General features: G+C 25.9%; 2 protein-coding genes across 2 annotated transcripts; both read right to left on the bottom strand.

Moving 5' to 3' along the window:
- Positions 1-1166: 1166 nt before the first annotated feature.
- LOC148766471 (uncharacterized) lies at positions 1167-1736 on the bottom strand. The gene has a single exon (XM_088827299.1). The coding sequence runs from the start codon at positions 1734-1736 to the stop codon at positions 1167-1169; it is 570 nt and encodes a 189-aa protein (XP_088683425.1).
- A 35-nt stretch (positions 1737-1771) lies between these two features.
- Positions 1772-2200, bottom strand: LOC105963524 (uncharacterized). Its single transcript, XM_088827300.1, has one exon. The coding sequence runs from the start codon at positions 2198-2200 to the stop codon at positions 1772-1774; it is 429 nt and encodes a 142-aa protein (XP_088683426.1).
- Between the last annotated feature and the right edge of the window lie 14741 nt (positions 2201-16941).

The raw sequence follows: 16941 nt of genomic DNA on the forward strand, positions 1-16941 counted from the left end.
TATATTGTTGTCTGTTTACGGAGATTGAGGATGATGGAGAGGGGTGGAGGGGGGGGGGGGGGGAAGAGAAATGGAGTCGCCGTTGACATTGGCGGCTTTAGCCAACGCACGAACCCCTAGGTCAGTTGTCACCACAACTAGTCGTTAGATCTTCCAAACGTTGCCCCGATCTCTAATTTGGACCGTAAAATTAATTCACATTAAAAAAAATAAGGCGAATCAAGGCGTTTATGTCAGCAGTGACAATAAATAGAGCCGCCATTGGGACTAACGACCTACCCCAATTTATTTACACTTTCGAAAACTACTCTATTTTCTTTAACAATATCATAATCTACACCTAAAAAAAATTACCCACGTTAATCTTTTTCTGGGTGCCTATGACCAATCCAAATTCCTACATGAATTAGTTTTAATTTTGTCTCCGGTGTATGGAGGGAGGTTTCCACGGCGTTTGGGGAGATGAGGTGGTTTCATGGTGAACGTACGATGAATTAACTAAGCCATTGATTTAACTTTTGTATTTTAACTAGTAATACACCCGTGCGATGCACGGGGTATTCATTGTAAAACAAATATTGAATAATAAAAAAGGTTCTCGAAATAGTAATATTAATTGTTAATAAGTAAAAGAAATAAGTAGAAAATATTCAAAAATAAAACTAATTTGTACGGTGTAAGTGATGAAATAAGTCGATATAAGTGAAAAAACTAAACATCGAAGGTTTTAATTTCCATATACAAAAGAGCGAATATATAGTTCGTCCCAAACTTGTACAACCATAATGACATGAAAGTTGAAAACTTGAATTGTTTGATACCAACCGCCCTAAACCCATGCAACAAATCCGATACAATGCAACTGTTTAATGGTATAAAATCATTGTAAAAAAATTACCAAAACAATACCAATAGAATTGACTTGCATATGTTGTACAATGGTCACACAAAATATGTAAATTGTTACCAAAACAATATCAATATCACTGTTTAATGGCATAAAATCATTGTAATAAAATTATCTTCATGATATATAGTGAGCGGAGTCCATAGCAAGTTCCTAGTACAATTAAAATAAACTTACAAATGAGGAATAACAAAACATATAAATAATAGAATATAAAGGTCGTCAATGAATATTGTAATTTTTGTATATAGAAAGACCTTCATATACGCTGAAAAACTTTCTTGTATACAACATTATTTGAAGCATTGGTCCTATCACCAGATTCCGAGTTAAACAAAATCTTTATGCCACTTCGACTCTTAACTCTAGAGAGTGCGACATAGAGTTGCATGTGACTGAAAACAGGTCTCGGCAAATACAGACCCACGTGAGAAAGAGTCTGTCCTAGACTTTTATTGATTGTCATTGCGAATGATACCATCAGCGGAAACTGACGTTGCTGGAATTTAATAGGCAATGTAGAGTTGGACGGTACCAAAGTCCTTCTAGGAATGAGCACCATATCACCAATATGTTTACCGGATAGGAACCTGCAGTTGAAAACGTGTTTTCCCATATTAATAACCTGAAGCCTTGTTCCATTGCACAATCCTCTGGCCTGATTAATATTTCTGATGAGCATAACGGGAATACCTCTTTCCAATGTCAACTTATGCGGTGGAATTTCGGAGTATGATATGGTGTTGAGAAACTCCGGTGAGTATATATCTGTGTTGACATCCGACAATAACTCCTCCTTGCACATACTATCGGAGCTGAAATAGACCATCTCCTCTCCAGTTATGATCGACAAAAAATGATCGTTCACAAAACCGACACTTTCATTAGTGGGTGCAAGAATTGCTTTGCCTTCGAAATACTCGGGATGAAAACGTTGGTCACCAGATCGGGATAGACAAATTCTATAAGATCCAAAAAGGGATCTGAAGAATTCCGAATCAGCATGTCATCGGGAATTTCAAATGTGGCATCACCGTCATTTACCTCGCCACCATCGCCATTGCCGATTCTCAATATCCATTTCGCAAATTCTCTTATTTCATCTGCATTGGCGGAAGAGGAGGACAACTCAAGTCTCATGTCTTTGTTCAACTTCATAACGTTACATTGTATCAACAACGGTGATGAATTGATTGTAGCATGAACAATGTCTTGTCTCAACGCTTTCAACACAACTGGCAGAATTTGCCGAAAGTCCCCTCCAAGCACTACAACCTTGCCTCCGAATGGCATATCTTAATCAAGTATAGATTTCATTGTTTTGTCGACTGCTTCGAAACAGTACCTGTGCATCATCGGTGCCTCGTCCCATATGATTAGCTTTGCTCTAGACAACAATTCTGCCTGTGGGCTCTGTTGTTTGATGTTGCATGTGGAGCTGTCATGTACAATTATTGGCAGTACAAATCTCGAATGAGCAGTTATGCCACCTGGAAGTAGAAGCGAACCGAAGCAAAACCACTGGAAGCAACATTTATAACTATTTCGCCTTTTGAACGGATAACAGCCGATAAAGTTTTCTGTACGAAAGTCTTTCGTGTTCCTTTATGCCCATAAAGAAAGAACAGTCCACCTATGTCATTTGTAACAGCATCCATGATATCATCGAACACTTTTTAATAAATAGTTTCCTCCATTGAGTTCTAACAAATATTTGATAATAAAAAATTTCTCCAAATAATAAAATGAATGGTTGATATGCAATACAAAGCAGTAGAAAACTATTAAATAAAAAACTATTTCGTATAGTATAAGTGATCAATTAAGCCAAAATAAGTGGAAAAATTAAAAATCAAAGGTTTATTTACCGTATACAAAGAGTGAATACAGCGTTGGTCCCAAAATTGTACAACCATAACGACCAATTAATTCAAATTCTTAATTTGAAACAATTATTGTTATTGCGTTTGATAACAACAACCCTAACGCATGTATCTAATACAGTGCGAGTAACCTATATATTTTGTACAGTTGTCATACGAAATAACAAACAATTACCAAAACAACAACAATATAAATGTTTAATGAAATAAAATCATTTTACACTAAATTTACCTTGATAAAAAATCTCGAGTGGAATCGATAGTAAGTTCATAGTACAATACAAATTACGAATAACCATACATATAAGTAATAAAAAATTAAAGGTTGTTATTTAATAATGTATACAATTTTACGTAGTTACCTTAATATATGATGAAAAGTTTTCAGGTGTACCACATTGTTTGTAACGTTGGTCGAATCGCCAGATCCCTACTTCATAAAAATCTTACATAGGGGTTATTTAATTGAACAGGTTGCACACCAGATTTGGATAAACAAACTCTATAAGATCCAAAAAACGAATCGAAAGAATCATGAATCTGCATGTCATCGGGAATTTCAATTCCAGTACTGTTTTATTAATATCAATCTTAATCATAATCCTCAATTTATTTTATGCTACACCCAATAAAATACACCGGCTAGCTCTTTATCATTCATATGCACACAAATATACAAACACATACATTGGTGTGGGATCCAAGGTAAAAAAAATCACCCAGTGTAGTCTTCATCGGTTGTAGCAGAGAAATAACACATAATCCTCATACTAATACTAATACTAATAATATTATTACATATATCATATGATAATGCTAACTTTAATATACTAATGTCAATACTAATGCTAATATTAATATACTAATAACAATAACAATACTACTACCAATATCAATACCAATACCAATACCAATACCAATACCAAAATCAAAACCAAAACCAACACCAGCACCAGCACCAACACCAACACAAACACCATTAACATTACCATTATCATTACCATTACAGTTACCATATCCCTTACCATTGCCGTTAAAATTGCCATTATTATTGCCATTACTATTACCATTATCAATACCATTACTATTGCCATTACATGTACCATTATCAATACCAATAAAAATACTAATACTAATATCAATACCAATACTAATATCAATACCAATACCAATATCAACACAAATACCACTACCAATATTAATACCAATATCAATACCAATACTAATACCGATGTCAATACCAATATTAATATTAATACCAATATCAATAGAAATATCAATATCAATAACAATACCATTACCAATACCATTACAATTATTATTACCATTACCATTACTAATAATCTTAATCCTACTCCTAATTGAAATTCTAATCATAATTATATTTGTAATGCTAATGTTAATCATAATACTAATCATTATTCTAATCATAGTTATAATACTAATGCTAATGATAATACTAATACTACTACTAATACTAATAATAATATGAATATCAATACCAATAGTACTAATGTCATTATCAATACCATTACCATTATCATTATCATTATCATTACCATTATCATAACCATTATCATTACCATTACCATTACCACTACCATTACCATTACCACTACCATTACTATTACCATGACCAAAGCTAATATACTAATGCTAATCATATGCTAATGTTACTCCTAACCCTAATCATAATCCTAATACCCATTCTAATTATAACTATAATCCTAATCACAATCCGGATCATAATTATAATCATAATGTTAATACTAATCTTAATTCTAATACTAATTCTAATCATAATCCTAATAATAATAATATTGATCCTAATTATTATCCTAATAAAAATCGAAATATGCTAATGATAACGCTATTCTTAATACCAATCCTAATATGCTAATGGTACTGTTAATCCTAATCCTAATTCTAATGATAATGATAATACTAATATCAATACTAATTATAATCATAATGCTAACCCTAATAATAATATGCATACTGATATTAATCATAATATGCTAATGCTAATGCTAATATTAATGCTAACAGAATACTAATATCAATACTATTACTATTACTAATATGAATATTAATATTAATACTAATACTAATACCAATACCAATACCATTACTAATACCAATACCAATACCAATACCAATACCAATACCAATACCAATACCAATACCAATACCAATATCAATACCAATACCAATACCAATACCAATACCAATACCAATACCAATATCAATACTAATATTAATACTAATACGAATACTAATACTAATACTAATACTAATACTAATACTAATACTAATACTAATACTAATACTAATACTAATACTAATACTAATACTAATACTAATACTAATACTAATACTAATACTAATACTAATACTAATACTAATACTAATATTAATACTAATACTAATACTAATACTAATAATAATACTAATACTAATACTACTACAAATACTACTACTAATACTAATTTTAATATTGTTACTGATACTAATACTAATACTGATATTGGTACTAATAAAGCTACTGATACTGATAATAATATTAATATGATACTGGTAGTGATACTAATATTAATATTGATACTTGTACTAATACTCGTACTAATACTCATACTGATATTAATATTAATGTTAATACTAATACTCATACTCATACTGATACTAATGCTAATAATAATAATAATAATAATAATAATAATAATAATAATAATAATAATAATAATAATAATAATAATAATAATAATAATAATAATAATAATAATAATAATAATAATTTTGTCGGAAAGCTACGGTCGGACGATAGATGGGAGGTCAGAGTAGTATACGGGAAGCATAATCATTTTCCAATATATGGGAGGTCAGAGTAGTCTACCAAAGGCGTTGCGGAGTCGACGTGAAGCGTGAAATATTCTAAATAGTGTTTGATTTAGTTTTTTTTTTTATTGGAATGAATGTATTACTATTGACATTGTATGTTATTATTATTATGTTATGATGTTATAATGAATGTTAGTATGTTATTATTATTATTATTATATTATGTTCTAATAATAATAATAATAATAATAATAATAATAATAATAATAATAATAATAATAATAATAATAATAATAATAATAATAATAATAATAATAATAATAATAATAATAATAATAATAATAATAATAATAATAATAATAATAATAATAATAATAATAATAATAATAATAATAATAATAATAATAATAATAATAATAATAATAATAATAATAATAATAATAATAATAATAATAATAATAATAATAATAATAATAATAATAATAATAATAATAATAATAATAATAATAATAATAATAATAATAATAATAATAATAATAATAATAATAATAATAATAATAATAATAATAATAATAATAATAATAATAATAATAATAATAATAATAATAATAATAATAATAATAATAATAATAATAATAATAATAATAATAATAATAATAATAATAATAATAATAATAATAATAATAATAATAATAATAATAATAATAATAATAATAATAATAATGATAATAATAATGATAATAATAATAATAATAATAATAATAATAATAATAATAATAATAATAATAATAATAATAATAATAATAATAATAATAATAATCATAATAATAATAATAATAATAATAATAATAATAATAATAATAATAATAATAATAATAATAATAATAATAATAATAATAATAATAATAATAATAATAATAATAATAATAATAATAATAATAATAATAATAATAATAATAATAATAATAATAATAATAATAATAATAATAATAATAATAATAATAATAATAATAATAATAATAATAATAATAATAATAATAATAATAATAATAATAATAATAATAATAATGATAATAATAATAATAATAATAATCATAATAATAATAATAATAATAATAATAATCATAATAATAATAATAATAATAATAATAATAATAATAATAATAATAATAATAATAATAATAATAATAATAATAATAATAATAATAATAATAATAATAATAATAATAATAATAATAATAATAATAATAATAATAATAATAATAATAATAATAATAATAATAATAATAATAATAATAATAATAATAATAATAATAATAATAATAATAATAATAATAATAATAATAATAATAATAATAATAATAATAATAATAATAATAATAATAATAATAATAATAATAATAATAATAATAATAATAATAATAATAATAATAATAATAATAATAATAATAATAATAATAATAATAATAATAATAATAATAATAATAATAATAATAATAATAATAATAATAATAATAATAATAATAATAATAATAATAATAATAATAATAATAATAATAATAATAATAATAATAATAATAATAATAATAATAATAATAATAATAATAATAATAATAATAATAATAATAATAATAATAATAATAATAATAATAATAATAATAATAATAATAATAATAATAATAATAATAATAATAATAATAATAATAATAATAATAATAATAATAATAATAATAATAATAATAATAATAATAATAATAATAATAATAATAATAATAATAATAATAATAATAATGATAATAATAATGATAATAATAATAATAATAATAATAATAATAATAATAATAATCATAATAATAATAATAATAATAATAATAATAATAATAATAATAATAATAATAATAATAATAATAATAATAATAATATAATAATAATAATAATAATAATAATAATAATAATAATAATAATAATAATAATAATAATAATAATAATAATAATAATAATAATAATAATAATAATAATAATAATAATAATAATAATAATAATAATAATAATAATAATAATAATAATAATAATAATAATAATAATAATAATAATAATAATAATAATAATAATAATAATAATAATAATAATAATAATAATAATAATAATAATAATAATAATAATAATAATAATAATAATAATAATAATAATAATAATAATAATAATAATAATAATAATAATAATAATAATAATAATAATAATAATAATAATAATAATAATAATAATAATAATAATAATAATAATAATAATAATAATAATAATAATAATAATAATAATAATAATAATAATAATAATAATAATAATAATAATAATAATAATAATAATAATAATAATAATAATAATAATAATAATAATAATAATAATAATAATAATAATAATAATAATAATAATAATAATAATAATAATAATAATAATAATAATAATAATAATAATAATAATAATAATAATAATAATAATAATAATAATAATAATAATAATAATAATAATAATAGTAATAATAATAATAATAATAATACTCATATTAATACTGATATTGGTACTGATACTGATACTGATATTCATAGTAATATTAATATTCATATTAATAGTAATACTAATATAGTATTAATACTGATACTGATACGCATACTGACACTCATACTAACACTCATACTAATATTGATACTCATACTCATACTAATACTCATACTATTACTCATACTAATATTGATACTAATACTGATAATGATACTGGTATTGGTAATGATAATAATGATACTGATATTGATACTGATACCTATACTAATACTTATACTGATTCTGATACCGATATTGATAGTGATGTTAATATTGATATTAATACTAATATAAATATTAATACTAATACTAGAACTAATATTAATACTAATACTAATACTAATGCTAATACTATTACTATTACTAATACTAATATTAATACTAATACTCATATTAATATTAATATTATTACTAATACTAATATGTTAATATTGTTAATATTAATGCTAATGTACTAATGCTAATACCAATTTTAATGCTAATGATAATCTGGATATGCTAATCATTGTGCTAATGCTAATTATAAGTGTAATCCTAATATTATCCAAATTATTATCATAATCATAACACTAATCATAAATCTAATTGTAATCCTAATCCTATTCCTAACACTAATCATAATCCTAATATTATCCAAATCATTATCATATTCATAATCCTATTCATAACACTAATCATAGATCTAATTGTAATCCTATTCCTATTCCTAACACTAATCATAATGCTAACCATAACCCTAATAATTTTAATACTAATAATGTTAATGGTAATGGTACTGCTAATATTAATTATAATTCTAATTCCAATCTTAATTCTAATGATAATCTTAATCCTAATGCTAATCATAATCTTAATACTCATACATGTCACTAATTGTAGTATTAATCATAAGCATAATTTTAATTATAATTTTAATACTAATATAAATCATAATCATAATCATAATTCTAATCCTAGTTCTAATCCTTATCCTAATCTTAATATTAATTCTAATACTATATGAATCCTAATTATAATTCGAATCCTAATCCTAATATTAATACTAATACTAATTCAAAGAATATTAAGTATAATCCTAATACCAATCACAATCATAATTCTGTTTTTGCATCATTTTTTTTTTTTTGCAATGATCTATTATTTTGTATCAAAAATATTTTATTAAATCACGCAACCTTTAAATCAAAATCCTTATGTGTGGTAGCCGAAGCATCAAAAAATACATATTAAATATATTAGAAATTAATATTTAATTATATTATCAAAATGACATTAAAATTATTTAAAATATTATAAGGATATCAGAAAACGTTAGTGTTCACATAGCAGACAAAAAAAATAGTGCCAATTTTTGCATTATACAGTAGTATAGTCATGTTCGTGTAAAGTGTATTTTATCAAATTATTTATTATGCAATATTTGTTTTAATATAAATCTATGTTTATGAATTCAAATAATTTCTTTTGTAACACCACCAATCAAGAAATTATAATAAGGGAAGATTTGAAATTGCATTTAACTAAATTCAAATTAAATTAATTATTATTAAAATTAAATTAAATTTAAAAATAAATCTATTTAGAGTTTCCAAGAAAATTGATATATTTAGAGCAATTTATAAATGATGGGATATAAATATATTGATAAAATAATTAAATATATTTAATTATCTTTAATTTTAGAAAATTGTGACATGTTTTTTGATGATTTATTTTCACCAATCAATTTGTCACATGAGATGAAATTGAATTCATGTCACCAATTGAAATTGCCAAATGTCAAACAATTGAGGATGGAATTCAAATTTTAGATATTATATAACATAAGTTACATTAGATCTTATTATATAATGAAATATTACAATAAAACATAAGCAGGACGAAAAAAAAAAACATCCATTGAACAAACTAAATGTTTTTTGTACAAACAACATACTCCGATGGTTACATAAATTACGGAAGGAAAAAAAAAACACATGACCATGTGCAGCAAGAATTTTCACGTGAAAGTAAAAAAATATTGTGTCGATTAAGGATGCTACGTAATGGGTGAGAAGCGAGGGTATTATACTTAGTTTCCCGTGACCTATTTTCTAACCAAATCACGTAAAAGTTATGCTTTTTTATATATAAAAATCCATCAAATATTTTCACCAATTGCAATGAAAGGTCTACCAATTGAATAATTTGCTAATAAAAGTTTATGAGAATTTCTTTTATATTTCACATGAGAAAATAAAAATTGAAATAATTTAAAGAGACCTTTTTTTTTTGCCTTTTTTGCTCGAAATTAGGTTGTACTTAATTAGAATAAATGATATTCTAATTTTGTATAATGTATCTCGAAAAACAAAATCACCAAAAAGATGACCATTCCCTCATAAAATTTTAAAAAAAATATTATAGTGTGCAGTGTGGATGATATATTGTGGTTTGAGGGTGAAAAATACTAATAAATATTTTTTTGGGGTGCAAAATGCCAAAAGACTATATGTTTAAGGGTGGGTCAATGAGTTTTAAATTTCAAAACTATTGCCAACTAACATACTACGGTAGTTAACATGAAGCATATTATATTGAATATGTATCTAAAACATAAATTTATAAAAATAAATATTCGAAAAATCCACAAAAAAAATGACTATATTTTCAAAAACCAAAAAAACTCACTCGATTTGATTAAAACTAAATACCTTTGAAATGTTTATATCAATTTAGAAATGTATTCTACCTTATTAACATGTGCTAACACTCCATTCTAAAACACAAACAAATCTAGCCATGGATAAGAACAAAGTGTAACAATAAAGTGTCCCCTTAAATGAGTAAGAAAAAAAAAATAGAAAACAAAAGAAGAAGATTTAATAGCAAGCGTCGTGCGCTCGCTCTCATCTATTGCATGTGGAATCTTTAATTTTGTTGATAAATTTGATCAACATGTTCCTCCTATTATAACCAAAAAAAAAATTATATTGGTATTTATAACGGAACATTTTGAGAAAAAATAATATAGAAAAAACAATATGCATCGAACGAACTAAAATAATAATTACACAAAAATAAACGTAAATCTTCATAATTGAATACAAATATTAAAAAAATAATTGTGTTGACTCTATAGTGTTTTCGTGTGATTCCAAAAAGTGGGGTGTAGAGTATGAATGTGATTGAATGTGTTAGGATGGAGGGTTTTTATACTAATTTTCGGAGAATAAAAAAGTAAAAGAAAAATGTTATGAAGGAAAGAGAGATTTAATGGCATATATTTAGAAGATAATTGACGAAATTAATTTAAATTACACATAGTGAATAATGACTAAATGACAAAATAATCAATTCCTGTGATATTCATTCTGAAAATAAATTTTCGGAAATTTGATTGTAATAAAAAAGATTTGATTTTGATATTTATAATATATAAGATATAAATAACATTGTGAAAAAATGAGGTTAATTAATTTTAAATCAATCATTCATTTCATTATTATAATTCACAGTTATCTACAAACGTCCAAATTAGGTATTAATACATAAATATTCATTGACTTTCATTTTATAAGGAAATATTTTAAATGTTTAGTAATTTTGGAAATGTGCATTGAAGAGGTTACTAAATATTTAAAACCAATGTAAATTGATTTGATTCAAATTATCTATAGAAATAATTGACACCACTTAATACACAAATCCGGATAATTTATTTTATTTTGGGTTAATTTTTCAATTTTATTTGAATTGAAATTGTAGGATTTTTAATCCGAAAATATAGTTAAAAAAATCAAATTCTATAATGGGCGGCAATCTATAAATCGGAAATAATGACAATTATTATTTAAGCATTCTATGAAAATCAAAATTGAATATTTTACATATTAAATTAATATGATAAATATTGGGAATTGCTTTTTGCGGTTTGAAAATTGCTATTTGCGGTTTTTAACAAAACCCCCTCAAAAAACACTTTATTACACTAAAACCCCAAAACTTTCCAAAACAATCCAAAAACACCCCCTAAAACGCGTAAACGCCCAACTTGGGCGCCCATTCATGCGGTGCACGCCCAAGTTGGGCGTGCAAGCTGCATTTGGGCGCCCGAGTTGGGCGTCCAGTGCAAAAAAAAAGTTATTTATTTATTTATTTTTTTTAATGTTCGAACGCCCAAGATGGGCGCCCAAGGCGTGTACGGATGCCCGTTCCGGGCGTTCGTACACGCCTTGGGCGCCCATCTTGGGCGTTCGAACATTTTTTGCAAAAAAAAAAAGCCCTACAAATTGATTTGTAGGGCTTTTTAACATGAAATTGGTTCCGTAATCGACCTACCCAATGCATGTTACACATAAAATAGTCGAAATTACATCAAAAAATCGAAGCCCAACCCTTCTTCAAGCTTGATTTTGAATTTTCGAATTTTTTTTTTTTTTTGCTATTTGCAGTTTTGGGGGGTTTTTTTGATATTATTAAAAGTTTTGGGGGGTTTTGTTATAAACCGCGAATAGCAATTTTGCGACCGCAAATAGCATTTTCGTAAATATTTTAATTGATATTAATTGATTATGATTAAAGTTGATACCACGGAGTATGGAAGATATTTTAAATATATTTGGTAAATTGTTATGACATAAGATATTATTTCCATATTAAAATACCAATTAATGATCTGGATAATATTTTTGGCAGGTTTAGCCTAATCATCAATTAATGATGATAAATAAAAATGGAAGATATCAAAGTAATAAATAATAACATGTGTAAAATGAGTAGGATGCCATGTAGATTCACACGTGTCGATGACATGGATGCCAAATGTCGGATTTCTAAGCTATGAGGGTTTCAATTTATATATTATATAGATTTATTTTAGAGTAAAAAGCAGTTTACCCCCTAAACTAATGGTCGTTTTGCACTTTGCCCCCCAAACAAAAAAAATTAGCACGTTTTTACCTGAACTAGTTAATTCATTGCACGGTGCCCCCTGAACTGCATTTTCCGGCAATTTTGAACGGAATGACAAATCATATGCGTTGCACGTGCAATTTACAAGGGTAAAATTGTCCATTCTTAAAATGTATGTATTAAATATAAAATAATCATTTATAATAAAGGAAAAAATACAAAAAACCCACCACATGCCTTTTTTCCTTTTCTTTTTTTTCCTTTTTTTCCTTTTCTTTCTTTACCTTTTTTTCTTCCTCCCCTTTTTCTGCTCTGTTCTATTTCTTCTTTTTTTCCTTTTTCTTTTTTCCTTTTTTTTCTTCTTCCCCCTTTTTACGCTCTGTTCTATTTCTTCTTTCTTGTCCATTTACCTGACCCACCACTGCCCCCTTTTTTCTCCTCCGCTGCCGCCTCTAGTTCCCACCACTTCTGCCGCTGCAATTTACCTGACCCACCCCCAAATTCCCAGCCCATAAACTTAGACCACAACCCTAGCCCACAACCGCCACCATCCCATTGTGAAACTACTCTGTTTTTGCCGGCGACGAGGCTAATGAGGAGGCGAAGTACGTGGTAATGATAAGAATTGCAGAGGCTGAGAGAATTGGTGATGGGGACACTGGAACAACTAAGGAAGAATAGGAAGATTTCAATTTCTCTCTTTAAGGAAGAATCGAGAATGACATTTATGATTTGACAGGAGAAAGAATGGACATCGGAGGTCGTATGGTGGATGCAGTGGAGGTAGATGGAGGAGATAATTAGGCGGAGGTAAGAGATTATGACAAGTTGTAGTCGGGATCGGAGGAGAGATAGTTGTCGTAAAGCCGGTATCGATGGGATCGAGCTTTGGAGATGGATAGGTAAATCACGGATGGTGGGTGGGTGAGGGATGAAGATGTTGCAGATGTTTTTTTTTTTTTTTTTAATTTATTTTTTAAATTTAAATTTAATATATATAAAATGGAAGTGAATTTATGAATTTACCCCTACAAATTTCATGTGCAATGCACCTGTTTAACTTTCCGTCTAAAATTGCCGGAAAACTCGGTTTAGGAGGCACCCTGCAACAAACTAAGGAGTTCAGGTAAAAACGTGCAAATTTTTTTTGTTTAGGGGGCAAAGTGCAAAACGACCATTAGTTTAGGGGGCAAACTGCTTTTTACTCTTTATTTTATTTAATGGAACATAATTTTAGTATTTCTATTTAATGGTAACTTTACGGTAGATATTTGATCTTGTGAAAATAATTTTTATGTAGTGATATTTAATGATATTTTGGTCTTGTGAAAAGAATTTTTTGATCTTGTTAATTCATTTTGTTACTTAAATATCATTTTATTGTACAATTTATCTATCGATATTTATTTTCACAATACATGCTCGAGTTCTGATTAATCTCTAATCCTTTTTGCTGGTTTAAGTATTTTGAATAATCTCTAGATATGTTCTGTGAGAGTTTGATTAAATTTTCTTTATTTCTTTATTCGATTGACAAAAGAACCTGTAGTAATGTAATTACTACAGGCTAAACTCTATCCTTCTGCAATAACTAGGGGTGTTCATTCGATCGGTAAACCGATCGAACCAAAAAATTCGACACATACCAGATAACGGACCGAAAATTCAGTTTGGTATTCAATAATTGTGTTTATAATTCCGCTATTCAGTACGGTATACGGTATTGATGCCCGTATACCATACCGTACCGAATACCAAACTTTTTTTATTTTACTTTTTTTTTAAATCCTTTAAGGTTATAACAATTATGAAATACTTATGGATTGATAATTTTTTTCCATTATTTATAAATTAGCCGCTATTAATAATCATTTTCAATTAATAATAACTTTCAATTAGTTTAAATATTTTTTTTTACCTTTCCCAAAAATAAGAAAATGTATTTTTGATTTTACCATACCGAACCGAAAACCCGAATTAATTTGGTAAAAAGACCGTACCAAATCGAATAGTTCGTTACGGTTAACGGTACAAATTTTTGAATTACCAAAATTTCGGTTTACCGCATTATGGTATGGTTCGGTACAGTTTTATCGAATGAACACCCTTAGCAATAACCCATAAAACACAAGAAAAATATAAATCACATTAACCTAACTATGTTTAATGAATTGGTCATTTAAAAGTACTTCCTTCGTTTTAAAATAAGATAAACTCACACATATTAAAGAAAGGTAACAGATAACCTCGTTACGTTATTAATGGAAAGACCCTAAATTGCTTCTTACAAACCTTGAACAAAAGATAAATTAGCGGAACAAGTTAATGACCTTGAACGATCAATGATACGAGGCAAAATCAATAAAGAGAAACAATTAGTTATCTTAAAACTCTAAAGTTACACTTAATATAGACAATATGTAAAAGAAAGAAACAAAGAAACGACACCATACTTTTATATATATATGCTCCAATAATGGGTTTTTGCAAAAACCACCCCTGTATAATCTCGAATTGCCGAAAAAACACCCGTGTTAAAAAAATTAGCACATAACCCCCTGTGAAAATTAGTCAAAGCCAAAAAGGACCCTCCGAGCTCAATGTGTGATACACTCGCGGTTTGTGCGACTGGGAGTCTGATTTTTGACCTAAAAAGACCAAAATACCCCTAACTCATCATTTTCGAAAATTACAAATTTATCCCGGATTTTTCACATGCCTGAAATGAAGTTTTTAGAATTTTCGATTCCGTCCCTAATAATTTCAAAAAAGCCCTCTCTCCAAATTGAATAGGACCAAATTGCAATTTTCATAATTTCTTAAAACCTAATCAGCTTCCTCTCCCTCTCCTACTTCAGATCTTGCTCATTTGCTAAAAAAGAAAGGGGACAAAAAATTCCAGCCCCCCACCCTCTCTCCAGAATTCCAGCCCGTTTGCAAAAGAAGGAAAAACAAAAAAAAAATTGCTTTCTCCATCGAAACCCAGCGGAAAACGAAGGCACTTCACATTGAAGAATTGACAGATGAGAATTGGAAGAATTGCCCGTCCCTTCTCCGTTTCTCTAATGGTGGATTTGAATTAAAAACGTTTTGAAGTAATTATTTGAAGTGGGGCGGCGGGTGTGTTGGCAGTGGTGGTGCGGCGGTGGAGGGTTGGGGGAGCAAGATGATGCCATGAGTTGACTGCCCTGTGCGTGATAAATTTTTTGTTCTTCTTTCTTTCTTTTTTTTTTCATTTTTTTTAATTATTTTATTTTATGCATTTTATTTATTTAAAATTGAAATATTATTAAATATTATCAGGGTTAGTTTAGTAATTTCATATAACTTAGCAGCTAATTTCAGAAAAAGGGGCGAAGTTCTTTGTCAAACAAAACATAGGGGGGTATTTGCTAATTTTTATAACACAAGGACTTTTTTGGCCATTCAAGATTACACAGGGGGTTATGTGCAATTAGCTCCTCCAATAATTGTACCACCCTTGTGGGGGCAGAGTCTTAATTGAACTGTTGAAATGTTGAATCTTGATTTTGTGGTGGTGGGTGTATGTATGTACGTATAGATCAAATACAATCAATGTACCAGCTATGTGAATCGCAGAGTTTTACTTCTAATTGTGGTGATCATAAATTAATATTAATTGATTTGTACCGTATGATTGAAACAATAGTTATAAGGATTAGGGAAGTAAAAAGAATACAAGGACAAATTTCATTATTTTCGGAAACCAATTTTATTTGACGGAAACATGGGCTTCTGACCAAGTATTTTTATTATTTTAGGTTTATGGTTATATTTTTTTGGCCAATAAGCTAATTTTTTTAA

Source organism: Erythranthe guttata, chromosome 12 (genome assembly GCF_056151865.1).
Source record: "Erythranthe guttata isolate IM_541 chromosome 12, IM_541, whole genome shotgun sequence".
NCBI lineage: Eukaryota > Viridiplantae > Streptophyta > Magnoliopsida > Lamiales > Phrymaceae > Erythranthe > Erythranthe guttata.

Coding starts and splice junctions, on each gene's coding strand:
- LOC148766471 (XM_088827299.1), bottom strand. CDS start 1,736: ATGGTCTATTTCAGCTCCGATAGTATGTGCAAGGAGGAGTTATTGTCG.
- LOC105963524 (XM_088827300.1), bottom strand. CDS start 2,200: ATGCCATTCGGAGGCAAGGTTGTAGTGCTTGGAGGGGACTTTCGGCAA.